Source organism: Salvelinus alpinus, chromosome 19 (genome assembly GCF_045679555.1).
Source record: "Salvelinus alpinus chromosome 19, SLU_Salpinus.1, whole genome shotgun sequence".
Lineage (NCBI taxonomy): Eukaryota > Metazoa > Chordata > Actinopteri > Salmoniformes > Salmonidae > Salvelinus > Salvelinus alpinus.
Genome location: NC_092104.1, coordinates 20,034,301 through 20,051,710, shown reverse-complemented (window position 1 = coordinate 20,051,710; position 17,410 = coordinate 20,034,301). Strand labels below are relative to the sequence as shown.

Below are 17,410 nucleotides of genomic sequence, written 5' to 3'. Positions count from 1 at the left end.
CCTAAAATTGATTAAATTACATTCTTACTCATCAATCTACACACAATGCCCCATAATGACAAAGTGAAAACTGTTTTTATTTTATTTTAGCAAATGTATTAAAAATAAGAAACAGAAATACCTTATTTACATAAGTATTCAGATCCTTTGCTAGGAGACTCGAAATTGAGCTCAGGTGCATCCTGTTTCCATTGATCATCCTTGAGATGTTTCTACAACTTGACTGGAGTCCAACTGTGGTAAATTCAATTGATTGGACATGATTTGGAAAGGCACACATCTGTCTATATAAGGTCCCACAGTTGACAGTGCATGTCAGAGCAAAAACCAAGTTCAAAGGAATTGTCCTAGAAGTCCGAGACAGGATTGTGTCGAGGCACAGATCTGGGGAAGGGTACCAAAAAAAATTCTGTAGCATTGACGATTTGTTTTTATTTATTTAACTAGGCAAGTCAGTTAAGAACAATTTCTTATTTACAATGACAGCCTATCCCAGACGACGCTGGGCCAATTGTGCACCAACCTATAGGACTCCCAAGCACGGCCGGTTGTGATACTGCCTGGGATTGAACCCAGATCTGTAGTGACATCTCTATCACTGTGATGGAGTGCCTTAGAGAGCTGCAAAACTCAGTGGACTCTCAGTGGCCAAATCATTTCATTTCTTTTTTTTACCCCATTTTCTCCTCAATTTCATGGTACCAAATTGGTAGTTACAGTCTTGTCTCATTGCTGCAACTCCCATACAGACTCTGGAGAGGCGAAGCTTGAGAGCCGTGCATCCTCCGAAACACAACCCAACCCAAGCCACACTGCTTCTTGACACAATGCCCTCTTAACCCAGAAGCCAGCCGCACGGAGGAAACACTGTGCACCTGGCAACTGTGTCAGCGTGCACTGCGCCCGGCCAACCACAGGAGTCGCTAGTGCACGATGGGACAAGGCCATCCCTGCAGGACAAACCCTCCTCTAACCCGGACGACGCTGGGCCAATTGTGCGCGACCCCATGGGTCTCCCGGTCGCGGCTGGATGCGACAGAGCCTGGCCTCGAACCCGGAATCTCTAGTGGCACAGCTAGCACTGCGATGCAGTGCCTTAGACTGCTGCGCCACTCGGGAGGCCCTCCATCATTCTTAAATGGAAGAAGTTTGGAACCACCAATACTCTTCCTTGAGCTGGCTGACCGGCCAAACCGAGCAATCGGGGGAGAAGGGCCTTGGTCAGGGAGGTGACCAAGAACCCGATGGTCACTGACACAGTTCCTCTGTGGAGATGGGAGAACATTTCGGAAGGACAACCATCTCTGCAGCACTCCAGCAATCAGGGCTTTATGGTAGAGTGGCCAGACGGAAGCCACTCCTCAGTAAAAGCACATGGCAGCCCGCTTGGAGTTTGCCAAAAGGCACCTAAAGGACTCTCAGGCCATGAGAAACAAGATTCTTAGGTCTGATGAAGCCAAGATTGAACTCTTTGGCCTGAATGCCAAGTGTCACGTCTGGAGGAAGCCTGGTACCATCCCTACGGTGAAGCATGGTGGTGGCAGCATCCTGTGGGGATGTTTTTCAGCGGCAGGGACTGGGAGACTAGTCAGGATCAAGGGAAAGATGAATGGAGCAAAGTACAGAGAGATCCTTGATGAAAACCTGCACCAGAGCGTTCGGGACCTCAGAATGGGGCGAAAGTTCACCTTCCAACAGGACAATGACCCAAAGCACACAGCCAAGACAATGCAGGAGTGGCTTCGGGACAAGTCTCTGAATGTCCTTAAGTGGCCCAGCCAGATCCTGGACTTGAACCCAATCGAACATCTCTGGAGAGACCTGAAAATAGCTTTCCAACGAACCTGGCAGAGCTTGAGAGAATCTGCAAGAGAAGAATGTGAGAAACTCCCCAAATACAGGTGTGCCAAGCTTGTAGCATCATACCCAAGAAGGCTCGAGGCTGTAATCGCTGCAAAAGGTGCTTCAACAAAGTACGGAGTAAAGGGTCTGAATAATTATGTAAAAGTAATATTTCAATGCTTTTATTTTGAATAAATTTGCTAATTTTCAAAACTGTTTTTGCTTTGTCATTATAGCCTATTGTATGTAGATTGATGAGGAATGATGTATTCCAAGATGGCATAGCAGTCAGACGTCCTTTGTGCTCGTCTTGTCGTGTCCCCTGTATATATATATATTTTCATCTTTTCTTCGCATATCTTTTTATATATTTTTTTCTACAAACTCATCTTCAAAACACTCTCCTGCCTCACCAATAAAAAAAATGTAAAAGTATTTTTCACCTCAAATCTGAAATCCACAACAGAAGCTAGCCAGAAGTTAGCCAGTTCACTGGCTAACGTTAGTATTCAGCTAACCACGGTTGGCGGTCATCAGCTATCCTTTAGCTCAAAAAGCTATCGCCAGTTTTGTACAACGCGACTCAGACCAGAGCATACCGGACCTATTTTCTCTCCATATCCCCGTATTTCTACTGCAAGCTCTGGACATTTACACCTGGATCTTGCAGCTAGCTAGCTGCTATCCAAGTGACTATTGGCTAACGTCGGTCCCGGAGCAAACATCAATTATTCCGGAGCTAGCCAGCTGAAGAGTTCCATCAGCCACTCCTGGGCTACAATCACCTATCCGGACCCGTTTTACTGCCAATGCGGAGCCTCACCTTCACGACTGCACTACCGACGTTATCTGCCCGAGGGCGTTATCCAACTGGCCCCACCGTCGCGACGTAACCTGAACACCCATCTGCGGCCCGCTAATCGTTAGCTGTCTTATCGGCTGCTATCTGAATAGGTCTATCGGACAATTTTCTTGGGCCACTATAACTATAACTATTTTGCCAATTGGATTGGTCCCCTCTACCACACGGAACCCCACTAATCTACCAACGGAAATGCACGAGGTGGCTAAAAACAGACCTCCATCTTCTGCCAGCTTGCTACCCATGGCCCGGCTAGCTGTCTGAATCGCCGTGACCCCAACCAACCTCACTACTCACTGGACCCTTATGATCACTCGGCTAAGCATGCCTCTCCTTAATGTCAATATGCCTTGTCCATTGCTGTTCTGGTTAGTGTTTATTTGCTTATTTCACTGTAGAGCCTCTAGCCCTGCTCATTATACCTTATCCAACCTTTCAATTCCACCACCTACACATGCGATGAGATCACCTGGTTTCAATGATGTTTCTAGAGACAATACCTCTCTCATCATCACTCAATGCCTAGGTTTACCTCCACTGTATTCACATCCTACCATACCTTTGTCTGTACATTATACCTTGAAGCTATTTCATCGCTCACAGAAACCTGCTCCTTTTCCTCTCTGTTCCGGACGTTCTAGACGACCAATTCTCATAGCTTTTAGCAGTGCCCTTATCCTACTCCTCCTCTGTTCCTCTAGTGATGTAGAGGTGAATCCAGGCCCTTCAGTGCCTAGCTCCAATCCTATTCCCCAGGCGCTCTCTTTTGATGACTTCTGTAACCGTAATAGCCTTGCTTTCATGCATGTTAACATTAGATGCCTCCTCCCTAAGTTTGTTTTATTCACTGCTTTGGCACACTCTGCCAACCCGGATGTCCTAGCCGTGTCTGAATCCTGGCTTAGGAAGACCACCAAAAACTCTGAAACCTCCATCCCTAACGACAACATTTTCAGAAAAGATAGAACGGCCAAAGGGGGCGGTGTTGCAATCTACTGCAGAGATAGCCTGCAGAGTTCTGTCCTACTATCCAGGTCTGTACCCAAACAATTTGTACTTTTAAAAATCCACCTCTCTAAAAACAAGTCTCTCACCGTTACCGCCTGCTATAGACCACCCTCTGCCCCCAGCTGTGCTCTGGACACCATATGTGAACTGATTGCCCCCCATCTATCTTCAGAGCTCGTGCTGCTAGGTGACCTAAACTGGGACATGCTTAACACTCCAGCCATCCTACAATCTAAGCTTGATGCCCTCAATCTCACACAAATGATCAATGAACCTACCAGATACCACCCCAAAGCCGTAAACACGGGCACCCTCATAGATATCATCCTAACCAACTTGCCCTCAAAATAAACCTCTGCTGTTTTCAACCAAGATCTCAGCGATCACTGCCTCATTGCCTGCATCCGTAATGGGTCAGCGGTCAAACGACCTCCACTCATCACTGTCAAACGCTCCCTGAAACACTTCAGCGAGCAGGCCTTTCTAATCGACCTGGCCCGGGTATCCGGGAAGGATATTGACCTCATCCCGTCAGTAGAGGATGCCTGGTTATTTTTTTTAAATGCCTTCCTCACCATCTTAAATAAGCATGCCCCATTCAAGAAATTTAGAACCAGGAACAGATATAGCCCTTGATTCTCTCCAGACCTGACTGCCCTTAACCAACACAAAAACATCCTGTGGCGTTTTGCATTAGCATCGAACAGCCCCCGTGATATGCAACTTTTCAGGGAAGTTAGAAACCAATATACACAGGCAGTTAGAAAAGCCAAGGCTAGCTTTTTCAAGCAGAAATTTGCTTCCTGCAACACAAACTCAAAAAAGTTATTCAAAGTGGGGGGACACTCTTGACCCAAACTGCTACAGACCTATATCTATCCTACCCTGCCCTTCTAAGGTCTTCGAAAGCCAAGTCAACAAACAGATTACCGACCATTTCGAATCCCACCGCACCTCTCCGCTATGCAATCTGGTTTCAGAGCTGGTCATGGGTGCACCTCAGCCACGCTCAAGGTCCTAAACGATATCTTAACTGCCATTGATAAGAAACAATACTGTGCAGCCGTATTCATCGACCTGGCCAAGGCTTTCGACTCTGTCAATCACCACATCCTCATCGGCAGACTCAATAGCCTTGGTTTCTCAAATGATTGCCTCGCCTGGTTCACCAACTACTTCTCTGATAGAGTTCAGTGTGTCAAATCGGAGGGCCTGTTGTCCGGGCCTCTGGCAGTCTCTATGGGGGTGCCACATGGTTCAATTCTTTGGCCGACTCTCTTCTCTGTATACATCAATGATGTCGCTCTTTCTGCTGGTGAGTCTCTGATCCACCTCTACGCAGACGACAACATTCTGTATACTTCTGGCCCTTCTTTGGACACTGTGTTAACAACCCTCCAGACGAGCTTCAATGCAATACAACTCTTCTTCCGTGGCCTCCAACTGCTCTTAAATACAAGTAAAACCAAATGCATGCTCTTCAACCGATCGCTGCCTGCACCTGCCCGCCCGTCCAGCATCACTACTCTGGACAGTTCTGACTTAGAATATGTGGACAACTACAAATACCTAGGTGTCTGGTTAGACTGTAAACTCTCCTTCCAGACTCACATCAAACATCTCCAATCCAAAGTTAAATCTAGAATTGGCTTCCTATTTCGCAACAAAGCATCCTTCACTCATGCTGCCAAACATACCCTCGTAAAACTGACCATCCTACCGATCCTCGACTTCGGCGATGTTTATTTACAAAATAGCCTCCAATACCCTACTCAATAAATTGGATGCAGTCTATCACAGTGCCATCCGCTTTGTCACCAAAGCCCTATATACTACCCACCACTGCGACCTGTATGCTCTCGTTGGCTGGCCCTCGCTTCATACTCGTCGCCAAACCCACTGGCTCCAGGTCATCTACAAGACCCTGCTAGGTAAAGTCCCCCCTTATCTCAGCTCGCTGATCACCATAGCAGCACCCACCTGTAGCACGCGCTCCAGCAGGTATATCTCTCTGGTCACCCCCAAAGCCAATTCCTCCTTTGGCCGTCTCTCCTTCCACTTCTCTGCTGCCAATGACTGGAACGAACTACAAAAATCTCTGAAACTGGAAACACTTATCTCCCTCACTAGCTTTAAGCACCAGCTGTCAGAGCAGCTCACAGATTACTGCACCTGTACATAGCCCATCTATAATTTAGCCCAAACAACTACCTCTTCCCCTACTGTATTTATTTATTTATTTTGCTCCTTTGTACCCCATTATTTCTATTTCTACTTTGCACATTCTTCCACTGCAAATCTACCATTCCTGTGTTTTACTTGCAATATTGTATTTACTTCGCCACCATGGCCTTTTTTTGCCTTTACCTCATCTCACCTCATTTGCTCACATTGTATATAGACCTTTTTTTCTGCTGTATTATTGACTGTATGTTTGTTTTACTCCATGTGTAACTCTGTGTTGTTGTATGTGTCGAACTGCTTTGCTTTATCTTGGTCAGGTCGCAATTGTAAATTAGAACTTGTTCTCAACTTGCCTACCTGGTTAAAAAAAAAAAAGGAAAATCATATTTTTTTAAGGCTGTAACGTAACAAAATGTGGAAAAAGTCAAGGGGTCTGAGTACTTTCCGAATGTACTGTATGTAACGTTTGCCTGTGCCATGGAGGTACATCCCAGTACTGACCATGGGATAAAGATAACTACTGGAGAACTACTGTATAGCACCACCTATAGCACCTGTAATGTGCCTGTTTGTAGGGACGTTTGGTTTTCCTACACCAGCCACATTGCACATTTTTAAATCAGTCGGCGTACACAAATGTGACTTGAATAAATGGAGGTGTTTACCCTTCTTCTTAGTTTACTACTTTACAAGTTGTTTATTTCTTGACTGCTTTGTCTCGTGTGTCTGTGCGTGTGTGTGTGTGTGTGTGTGTGCTGAGCATGATAGTGTCTCTGGCGCCACCCTCATGTACAACATAAGAGTAACATCTGAAGTGTTATTTCTGTAAAGGATACTCGTGGAGACATGCAATTCTGCTGCTTCCTCAGTCTACATCTAATATATGAATTTGATTATCTCCTTATCTCATCAAAAACTGTTCAATGGTCTTATATTATGAAAATTAAACTCCCTTTACGTTACTTTTGGACAAATATGTTTCATCTGGTAGAGCTCAATTGGAATGTAGATACAGCATGTACATTTCCATCACACTTAATCCTACAGCTACCAATGATCTAGTAAGAAATTAGGATAGTGTGCATGTGTCAAATCATCATAAAGCTTCTAAAGCCAGTTCCCACTCGTACTACTAGTTTGACTTCACTGTCAAAGAGACTGAAACTTTTAAAAGGGGGGATTTCAAGAAGAGGATTTGGAGTTTGAGACTGGAACTCAGGTTGTGTTCCAATAGTCTTTATAGTCCTATCTCCTTATCTCCTTTCCTAATATAATTTCCTTTAGTACCACTAATAGGTGAACGAACTGGGTAGGAAAGGAAGTTACTTCATACTACTGATACAACCCCACACTAACAAACACTGCTCTCATGGTGAGAATGAGGGAGGAGAGGGAGTAGTGGGGGAGGAAGAGGAAGGCTGAGACAGAGGGTGTACTCAGCAGCAGTGAGCTCAGCCAAAGAGGGCCATTTCAGCTCTCTCTGTGTACCCCCTCTCTCTTTTTCGCTCTCTCTTTCTCTCTCTCTTGCTCTCTTTCTCTCTCGCTCTCAGGCGTCCTAATGAGAGAGAGACAGAGTAAGAGGAAGGGGGAGAGAGAGAAAGAGAGAGAGAGCTCTGTCGTGGGCTAATATGAAGGAAGCGCAGAGCTCTGTGCAGTAAGTTTGCTAACTCTTAAAAGAAATGCATAGCAATTATTAAATCATGTTGGTTCTGTCTTATCTCTGCTATGTTGCATGCCGAGAGATGGAGAGCAGTTGGTGAGTAAAGTATACATTGTTTTATATTGAATAAGAAGTGTTTAGTTATTGAGGGCATGTGGATTGCAGACTTGTTTGTCTGTTTCTCTGAGTAAAATCAGAAAGTTAATGTCAAACTGTGATTCAGAGAGAGAGATATGTTAGTTAAATATAAATCTCAGTATCAGTTTACTTATACGTGCGTAGATATGGTATTTCAGTGAAGATCCCTTCATCGGATAAAGATCTGTATCTTCATTAAAAGTATGTAATTTCAACTCTCTGGTAGCTGTTCTGCAACATGACCAAAGTCCATGTCACTTCATTTAGAATTTGTTATAATGATGGCTCAATGTCTCATTGCAGAGCTCAGTTCGACAAGATTGCTAGCATAAGCATAATAACTGGAGTAAAATATAAATCTGAAATGCAGTGCACTACAGAGTATCTGTATAAAAATAACATAGTTTTTACACATTTCTGACAAAAACTGACACACACACACATGTACACACACATACACATTAGCAGGCTGTATAATATCCTATAGTATGGACTGGATCTAGGATCTTAATTTGAGCCAGTTTTCTACAGCAGGAAAATAATCCTAGAGCAACAGGAAATTAATGGAAATTTTTGTAGGGGTTGACATATTTTTCGTAAGGAAAAATCAAGTCTGAAATTTCAAAGTGGATATTACAAACTTCAGAAGCCTTTTTAAACCTCAAATGCAATACACTTTTTAAATGTATCCTGCAACAGGGTGATCAAATTAAGATTCTACATCTGTAGGCTGTCTGTATCCTTTCTGAGAAACACACACACACGGGTGTGTACTGCAGGCTATGTGTATCCTCTCTGACAGTTTGAGTGGACCTGGAAACATAAGCAGCTCTTTCATGAGTTCAACCTCTACCTGGTCTATAAAGGGCTAACTGTGCTGTGAGTTAACGTTGACTAACAAAACACACCTACACACATACACACAGATATAGAGAGAGGTTTGTGTCCTGCATTTTCTTCTACAGCGCTGTGGTTCTGCAAGAGTATGTAAGCTCAGGTGTTTCTCTGTATGTCTTATATTAGTACAGTCCGACACACACACGCACACACACACGAGTGTGACACGATCACATCTGCCTCTTTTTAATTTGTGTGAATAGTTGGGATCAGATTTCCTAAATTATACACATTTTTAGCTGAATTCCTGGTGATTTTACAGTCTTTTTTGGAAGAACTATAATGCCCCACCACCCCAAAATATATATTATTATTTTTTACTAAAAACGTTCGGCCCAAAAAAAACACTTGTGGGCAGTTGCCTTTTGCCAACCACTGCTCTACATCGAATCATCTTCTTTTCTGATACTGTAACGTAAATATAATAATCTGCTTCTTTCATTTGGAACAGTATGTCATTCATCCACAGTCCACACATTGTCAGTCATACAGCTGTCCTACTGAATGTAGGAGCCTAACAGGAGCCTGACTTTTGCTTGGATATGTACGGTCCCATAGCCTGATTCTGTAATCAGGACTCAGGTTTTACTACAGTGTGTTTGTTAAAGCTGGAATTTACTATTAGAATCTTAATACATTTGTTTTCCATTTCAGGCAAGGAAGAATGCCCTTTAACCTTTAATATGGCATGAATATGCTGTGATGGACTTCATCTATTGGTGGAATGAGTGTCATGGGACATTAAGACCATTCTCTCATGGGTGACTTGAGAGATGAGTGTGGACAGTGAAGACAACGGGAAGGATGACCTCTATAAGCTGAAATCCCCTACCATGCTCCAGAGATGTGCTGTGTAAACGCTAATGTGCTCTGAATCCACAATGCTCCGGAGGTGGCTGTTAGCTCTGGTGGTCCGTGTTGGGGTCATAGCACTAGTGGTGTGCTGCTGCCTGTCTCTACTCTACCTGCTGGCCTGCAAACCCCCCATCAGCTACAGCCATGAACAGGCCCAGGTCTGGGCTGGAGGAGCCACCAGTAAAGAGGGTTACCTGGCGCTACTGCAGGAGAGCGAGGACACACACAGGCACTATATTAACAGTCTCAGTAAGCAGATAGCCCAGCTCAAAGAGGCTCTCCAGATGAGGACCCAGCAGCTGCAGGAATCTCTGGAAAAGGCCAGGGCCAAAGGGATTCTACCTATGGGGCTGGAGGGCCTGCATAGGCCCCAGACACACACCGACCTCCAGGTGAGTGTGTGTGTGTGTGTCTGTGTGTGTGTGTGTGTGTTTTTGCGTGAGTGTGTGCATGTGCATGTGTGTGTGTGTGTGTGTGCATCTTTATCAATCAGTATGTCAACTCTTCCGGCAGGAGTTCTTCAAAGCCCAATTGAGCCGGGCTGAGGTCCAGTCTGGTGAGAAGTTGCCCAGTGAGTACGCTGTGATTCCCTTCGAAAGCTTCACCCTGCACAGGTCAGTCAAGTGACCTTTGACCTTATTTATTTCAAAGGCCTTATAATTAGCCCCTGAGATTTACACTAACCACATTACCTGACCATCTTGACCATACTCATAACCATAAGCACGTTGCCATGTTGAGGTACAGTATAAATGCAGTGCTACTCAGAATGGTTATTTTCCAGGGTGTACCAGCTCGAGATGGGGCTGACCCGTCATCCAGAGGAGAGGCCTGTGAGGAAGGACCGGAGAGACGAGCTGACAGGCACGCTAGAGATAGCCCTGCAGGTCCTCAACGGACCACGGAGACACGGGGAGCACCGCCGACGCTCATATTCACCATCGGACTTCATAGAGGGTGAGCGTGTTGGGCCCAGACAAGTGTACTTTGCCCTCCTATTGTCTAGGTGGAATTTTAATATGAAAAAGGTGGAATTTTTCAACAAATTGCTTACAAGTATGAAATCCTCTCAGATCTCCAGAGGGCCATGAAGACAATTTGCGATTGGTTAAATGATTTGTACTTGCTGATGTTTGTCTGTTGTCCACCTGTCCGTCCGTCTGTCTGTATGTCTGTCTGTCTGTCCGTCCGTCCGTCCATCCCTAACAGGGCTGACCCGTACAGAGCGTGACAAGGGAACAGTGTATGAGCTGATGTTTAAGGGCGAGGGGCCGCAGGACTTCAGACACCTGGTGTTCTTCAGACCCTTCGGCCCGGTGGTCAGGGTGAAGAATGAGAGGGTGGACACACGCCACATGCTCATCAACATCATAGTACCACTGTCCAGGAGGGCTGACACATTCAGACAGTTCATCAACAACTTCAGGTTGGAACAAAAAGAAACGACATGGCCCACAATCTCAGGCGGTTTTGGAAGTAAAGATAACCATTTACGTTGTATATACAGAGTTTTTCTCCCAGCATCAACAATTGTAATGTCAGGTGTTTATGACCATCAAGTTCTTGAAACGTTCCGTATTGACTGACCTTCATGTCTTAAAGTAATGATGGACTGTCGTTTCTCTTTGCTTATTTGAGATGTTCTTGCTATAATATGGACTTGGTATTTTGCCAAATAGGGCTATCTTCTGTATACGATCCCTACGTTGTCAGAACACAACTGATTGGCTCAAACGCATTAACGAAATAAATTCCACAAATTAACTTTTAACAAAGCACACCTGCTAATTGAAATGCGTTCCAAGTGACTACCTGGTTTAGACAATGCCAAGAGTGTGCAAAGCTGTCATCAAGGCAAAGGGTGGCTACTTTGAAGAATCTCAAATATATCATGTGTTTTTATTGGTTTAACACTTTTTTGGTTACTACATGATTCCATATGTGTTATTAAATCGTTTTAATGTCTTCACTATTATTCTACAATGTAGAGAATAGTAAAAATAAAGAAAAACCCTTGAATGAGTAGGTGTGTCCAAACTTTTGACTGGTACTGTATGTATGCTGGAACATGGGTAACATTGTAGGAGGCAGCCCATCTGTTTAGGGCAGGGGTGTCAAACTCATTCCATGGAGAGCCTAGTGTCTGCAGGTTTTGGGGTTTTCCTTTCAATTAAAACCTAGACAACCAGCTGAGGGGAATTCCTTACTAATTAGTGACCTTAATTCATCAATCAAGTATAAGGGAGGAGTCGAAAACCCACAGACACTCGGCTCCCCGTGGAATGACTTTGACACCTGTGGTCTATGGAGACTATAACACGGAACCCAAACCGACTGCACGCGTGCGCCGTCGTGCGCCATCATGCATAAATGTATTTTGTCCTCCCACACCAAACGCGATCACGACACGCAGGTTAAAATATCAAAACAAACTCTGAACCAATTACATTAATTTGGGGACAGGTCGAAAAGCATTAAACATTTATGGAAATTTAGCTAGCTAGCTTGCACTTGCTAGCTAATTTGTCCTATTTAGCTAGCTTGCTGTTGCTAGCTAATCTGTCCTGTGATATAAACATTGAGTTGTTATTTTACCTGAAATGTCCAAGGTCCTCTACTCCGAAAATTAATCCACACATAAAACGGTCAACCGAATCGTTTCTAGTCATCTCTCTTCCTTCCAGGCTTTTTCTTCTCTTGACTTTATATTGCGATTGGCAACTTTCATTAGGTGCATTACCACCACTGACCTCGTTCATCTTTCAGTCACCCACGTGGGTAAAACCAGTGAGGAGATGGCACGTGGGTACCTGCTTCTACAAACCAATGAGGAGATGGGAGAGGCAGGACTTGCAGCACGATCTGCATCAGAAATATAACTGATTTCTATTTTAGCCCTTGGCAACGCAGATGCTTGTTGGCGCGTGCGAGCAGTGTGGGTGCAATAATTGAATAACATGGATTTCTACATTTATTTTGCAACGCTCGCGCACGCGACGCGAGCGGTGTGGTCAGCTTGTAACTGCTATCTTGCTGTTTCAGAAAGGTGTGCATCCAGCAGGAAGGGAAGACCCACCTCACTGTGGTCTACTTTGGCAGGGACCAGATTGACGAGGTCAAAGCCATCATGGATCAGACATCCAGGTAATAAACTCTTCTCAGCTATACCATATTTGTAAGTAATAACAAGTTCAAAACAACAGCAAGCTTACTCCATCAAACAGGGCTCAAAGGTCTGAAAATCTTAATCTCAAGTTTCAGCTCCACAGTGTACTGTCCAACAGCATATTGCCTTCTAATGAATGCATTGTTGCTCCTCTGGAATTTCTAATTAGGGATGAGTCTGTGCTGCATTGCGGTCGTTGGTGGATAGCAGATAGTGTAGATATAACTCCAATGAGATGTACAGTAACGGTTAATGTTCTTTAATCAGCACATCCTTTCAAGCATTAGGAGCCAGGGGAATTCTGCAGAGCTAGGAGACTGTAAGGAGAGAAATTTGAGTAATCTCCTGATTGTAGCAGATCCATACATATACAGATCCATACATATACAGGATAACCAACAGGACTGGAATGAAAAGGGCAGCAGTTGTTTGACCACAGATAGAGCTTATTGTATGTGAATATGTGGAAGTGTGTTTAAGTTAAACCACCCATATTTTGATTTGATCACTCCAAATTTCCAAATTTTCTTATGACCCACTCAAATGATGAAACCCTGTTTCTAGCCACAACTGTGTTTGTTTAGATTTGACCTAAGGCTTGAGGACCTCCAGTTGGACTGATGACCGTTTCTCATTAAACACTGATTTAGATGACCTCAGCAAAACTTTCCCTCCCCCAGAGAAACCCAGTTCCGGAACTTCACGCTGATCCAACTGAACGAGGAATTCTCTCGTGGGCGGGGCTTAGAGGTGGGTGCGCGGGCCTGGAGGCGGAGCCACAACGTGCTGCTCTTCTTCTGCGACGTCGACATCCACTTTACCCTAGACTTCCTCACTTCCTGCAGACTCAATGCAGAGCCTGGTGAGGAGCAGGAGCTACTAACTATCTATCAATCTGTCGGTGTGTCAGTGTGTCTGTCTGTCAATGGAAGTGGAAGTTTTAATGGAAGATGCATGTCTTTGTTTTTCAAACTTTAGGTAAGAAAGTGTTCTACCCAGTTCTCTTCAGTCAGTACAATCCATCTCTTATCGACAATAACCAGAGTCCCTTCCCTTCTATTCAACAACAACTGGTGGGTCTTTCTTGCCGTTGCACCTGTGTGTGGAAATAGGAAAAAGGTTTTATACATTACATTGTGTTTTTTTTATGATACTTTTACTTTGTGTCTTTCTGCAACAGGTGATAATGAAGGATGCTGGATTCTGGAGAGATTTTGGGTTTGGCATGACTTGCCAGTATAGGTCTGATTTCATCAACATAGGTAATTAAACGATATGTTTCTTCATTGATTGAATGACTGACTGATTGTTAATTTGATTGATTGATTTTGTCAATTTATATCTCTGATCTGCACAGGTGGGTTTGACCAGAACACCAAAGGCTGGGGTTTGGAGGATGTTCACCTATACAGAAAGTACCTGCACAGCAAGCTGATGGTGATTCGCTCTCCCTCCCGTAGCCTCTTCCACTTGTGGCATGAGAAGCAATGCGCGGACGAGCTCCAGCCAGACAAGTATAAGATGTGTATGCAGACGAAGGCCATGAGCGAGGCCTCTCACGGCCACCTGGGGGAGCTGTTCTTCACACAGGAGATCCAGGAGCACCTGGAGAGGCAGAAACTACTGAACGACTCAAGTCACTTGAGGTAGAGGTTGCCCCATAACCACAGATCTAAGATCAGAATACCCTACCCATTATCCTAGCCTTAACCATTAGGAGGTTGAACTATATCTTACCCTGGACCTGTGGTCAGGGTGAGGAAATCAGAACCTCTGGAGAGGTTTTGTTGAGAAAACAATGATCTCATCAGACTCAACTTAAGGACTGGGGAGGGTGTGTAGAGGGATGAGACATAAACTTTGTCATGACAAGATTAAAATGTTATTGAATAAAACATTGATGTGATGTCATGCACTCATTGTATGTCGTCATTGCCATTTTGCTGACGTATGATGGCCTAATGATCTGATGAGTCTGTCCTGTGAGCATTTGGTTGAAAAGACGTTGCAAAGATGTCTTTCAACTTCTTGTGCTCACTGGGTGAAAGCAGGGAGGGCAGAAGAACCTTACACACTTTGTTGTATTGAGACTGTCAACTTGCTATGGACTCAATGAAAATAATATGTTTGTATAAATGAAGGGAAGAATGTTTTTGTATAACACTCTGTATTTATAACTGTATCTGAATATTTATTAGAATAATACAAGATCATAATGCCTCAACCAACCAACTGACTTGGAGCCCATTACCTGGATAGAAGGATCAAGAAGCCTAATTAAAAGAATGCTGATTGCATGCACTATCATAGCGTTTTACATGATTTGGGAGTAGATGAGCAATTGCATGTACGTCAATATTTGTGTTCTTTCTGGTCTTGCATTGCAACATTGGGAGAGTCAATATTTCTAAACCATTTCTCTCTCACTTCCTTCCTTCCTCTCTATCTGTGTGAGAGAGAGAGAGACACAGAGAGAGAGAGAGAGAGAGAGGCCTAAGACAGTGCTACAGGGAGACAGGACGGACAGCTGATCGCCCTCGCAGTGGCAGACCATGTGTAACAACACCTGCACAGGATCAGTACATCACACCTGCGGGACAGGTACAGGATGGCAACAACAACTGCTCGAGTTACACTAGGAACGCACAATCCCTCCATCTGTGCTCAGACTGTCCTCAGTAGGCTGGACTGATGGCTTGTAGGCCTGTTGTAATTTTATTTTTATTTTTAATTTAACCTTTATTTAACTAGGTCAGTTAAGAACAAATTCTTATTCACAATGACGGCCTACCCCAGACATATTGTGTGCTGCCCTATGGAACTCCCAATCACGGCCAGATGTGATGCAGCCTGGATTCGAACCGGGTACTGCAGTGACGCCTCTTGCACTGGGATGCAGTGTCTTAGACCACTGCGCCACTCAGGAGCCCAAGGCAGGTCCTCACCAGACATCACCGGCAACAACGTCGCCTATGGGCACAAACCCACCGTCGCTGGACCAGACAGGACTGGCAAAAAGTGCTCTTCACTGACGAGTCGCGGTTTTGTCTCACCAGGTGTGATGGTAAAATTTACGTTTATCGTCGAAGGAATGAGCGATACACCGAAGCCTATACTCTGGAGCGGGATTGATTTGGAGGTGGAGGGTCCGTCGTGGTCTGGGGCGGTGTGTCACAGCATCATCGGACTGAGCTTGTTGTCATTGCAGGCAATCTCAACGCTGTGAGTTAAAGGGAAGACATCCTCCTCCCTCATGTGGTATCCTTCCTGCATGCTCATCCTGACATAACCCTCCAGCATGACAATGCCACCAGCCATACTGCTCGTTCTGTGCGTGATTTCCTGCTAGACAGGAATGTCAGTGTTCTGCTATGGCCAGCGAAGAGCCCGGATCTCAATCCCATTGAGCACATCTGGGACCTGTTGGATCGGAGGGTGAGGGCTAGGGCTATTCCCCCCAGAAATGTCCGGGAACTTGCAGGTGCCTTGGTGGAAGAGTGGGGTAACATTTCACAGCAAGAACTGGCAAATCTGGTGCAGTCCATGAGGAGGAGATGGATGCACTGCAGTACTTAATGCAGCTGGTGGCCACACCAGATACTGACTGTTACTTTTGATTTTGACCCCCCCCCCCCCCTTTGTTCAGGGACACATTATTCAATTTATGTTAGTCACATGTCTGTGGAACTTGTTCAGTTTATGGCTCAGTTGAATCTTGTTATGTTCATACAAATATTTACACATGTTAAGTTTGCTGAAAATAAACGCAGTTGACAGTGAGAGGACATTTATTTTTTTGCCGAGTTTATAAGCAGACAATGAAAGCTCTTACAATATTCAATGATTACATTTCTCTAAAACAGGCTATAGGCTACATGTGCACCACCAAATCAGAACCGTAGGCAAAATTAATGGAAAATAGGGGAAATTATTAGGGTGAGGCACATGGGCTACTAACAGTGTACAACATAACATACACTTAGTATTGATTTCTTAGCTATCTCCCTGGCTTATTACATAATTTATGCAGCAGCATACAAGGCATTGTTGGACTCACTTGAGCAGGAAGGGGGCGCGGAGGTCCTTCGTGGGCAAATTTTGGCATCAAAGTCTGGCATTCTCTCTATTTATGGTGCTTTCAAGACATCTGGAAAATCGTAAAAAAACAATGTTGAATCATGATGATGTCAGTGATCTTCAGGTCAGAGCTCTAGAAAGAGGCCCGAGTTCCAGATATGCAACTCCGAGTTGGATGACTGTGCTGCCATCCTGTTAGAAGGTAACAGATAATGTTATTACAATGGTTAAGATGGATTTTCATTGTGTTACATGGTGTTATTCGCCCCCTAGTGGAGCTTTCTGGTACTTAGAAAGACTGTACGCAAACAGGAAGTAGAGAATTCGTTCTGCACGCATAGAAGCAGCTAAAAACAACTCTACGGTGCAGGTCTTTCAGTGTAACTATTTCTTGTCACGCTTCAGCCTTGGAAAATATTTGTTTGTAAGTTCGATTTAAGCATTTAGCTAGTGGTGATAATCTTGTTATTGATAGAGTTGCTTACATATCAATGTTGGTTGCATTTACTCACACAAATTGCAATGCCGTCAGCTTTATTACTTTTCTCATGCATCATGCAAACGAATTGTAAAATATACAATACTGTAGTTTTGTTACTGTTTCTAGTGTAATATGCTTTGTTATTCTACAGAGATGGTTGTACATTATTAGAGTAATTAAAGGAGTTAGCCAATTACCATATGAGTAACAATTAGCTATATGGTTTGGCATCATGCCAGA

The 17,410-nt window shown here is 44.3% G+C and overlaps 1 protein-coding gene across 2 annotated transcripts; it reads left to right on the top strand.

The window, feature by feature from the left end:
- The first annotated feature begins 7,439 nt into the window (after positions 1-7,439).
- Positions 7,440-14,907, top strand: LOC139545086 (chondroitin sulfate N-acetylgalactosaminyltransferase 1-like). Of its 2 annotated transcripts, XM_071352483.1 has the most exons (10): positions 7,440-7,550; positions 9,246-9,838; positions 9,960-10,060; positions 10,231-10,403; positions 10,656-10,872; positions 12,489-12,590; positions 13,293-13,474; positions 13,591-13,685; positions 13,793-13,874; positions 13,970-14,907. In XM_071352483.1, exons 2-10 carry the CDS (start codon positions 9,455-9,457, stop codon positions 14,260-14,262), a joined length of 1,629 nt encoding a protein of 542 aa, XP_071208584.1. In that variant the 5' UTR covers positions 7,440-7,550; positions 9,246-9,454; the 3' UTR covers positions 14,263-14,907. The 2 variants fall into 2 exon arrangements, with proteins under 2 accessions (XP_071208584.1, XP_071208585.1); XM_071352484.1 differs by lacking the exon at positions 7,440-7,550 and having other exon boundaries at positions 9,308-9,838; positions 14,073-14,300.
- The last annotated feature ends 2,503 nt before the right edge of the window (positions 14,908-17,410 follow it).

Bases quoted from the DNA above. Each gene is read 5' to 3' on its own strand.
- LOC139545086 (XM_071352483.1), top strand. From the start codon at position 9,455: ATGTGCTCTGAATCCACAATGCTCCGGAGGTGGCTGTTAGCTCTGGTG. The intron at 10,061-10,230 runs GTCAGTCAAGTG...GTTATTTTCCAG, and splicing joins GAAAGCTTCACCCTGCACAG to GGTGTACCAGCTCGAGATGG. The intron at 13,475-13,590 runs GTGAGGAGCAGG...TTCAAACTTTAG, and splicing joins CAGACTCAATGCAGAGCCTG to GTAAGAAAGTGTTCTACCCA.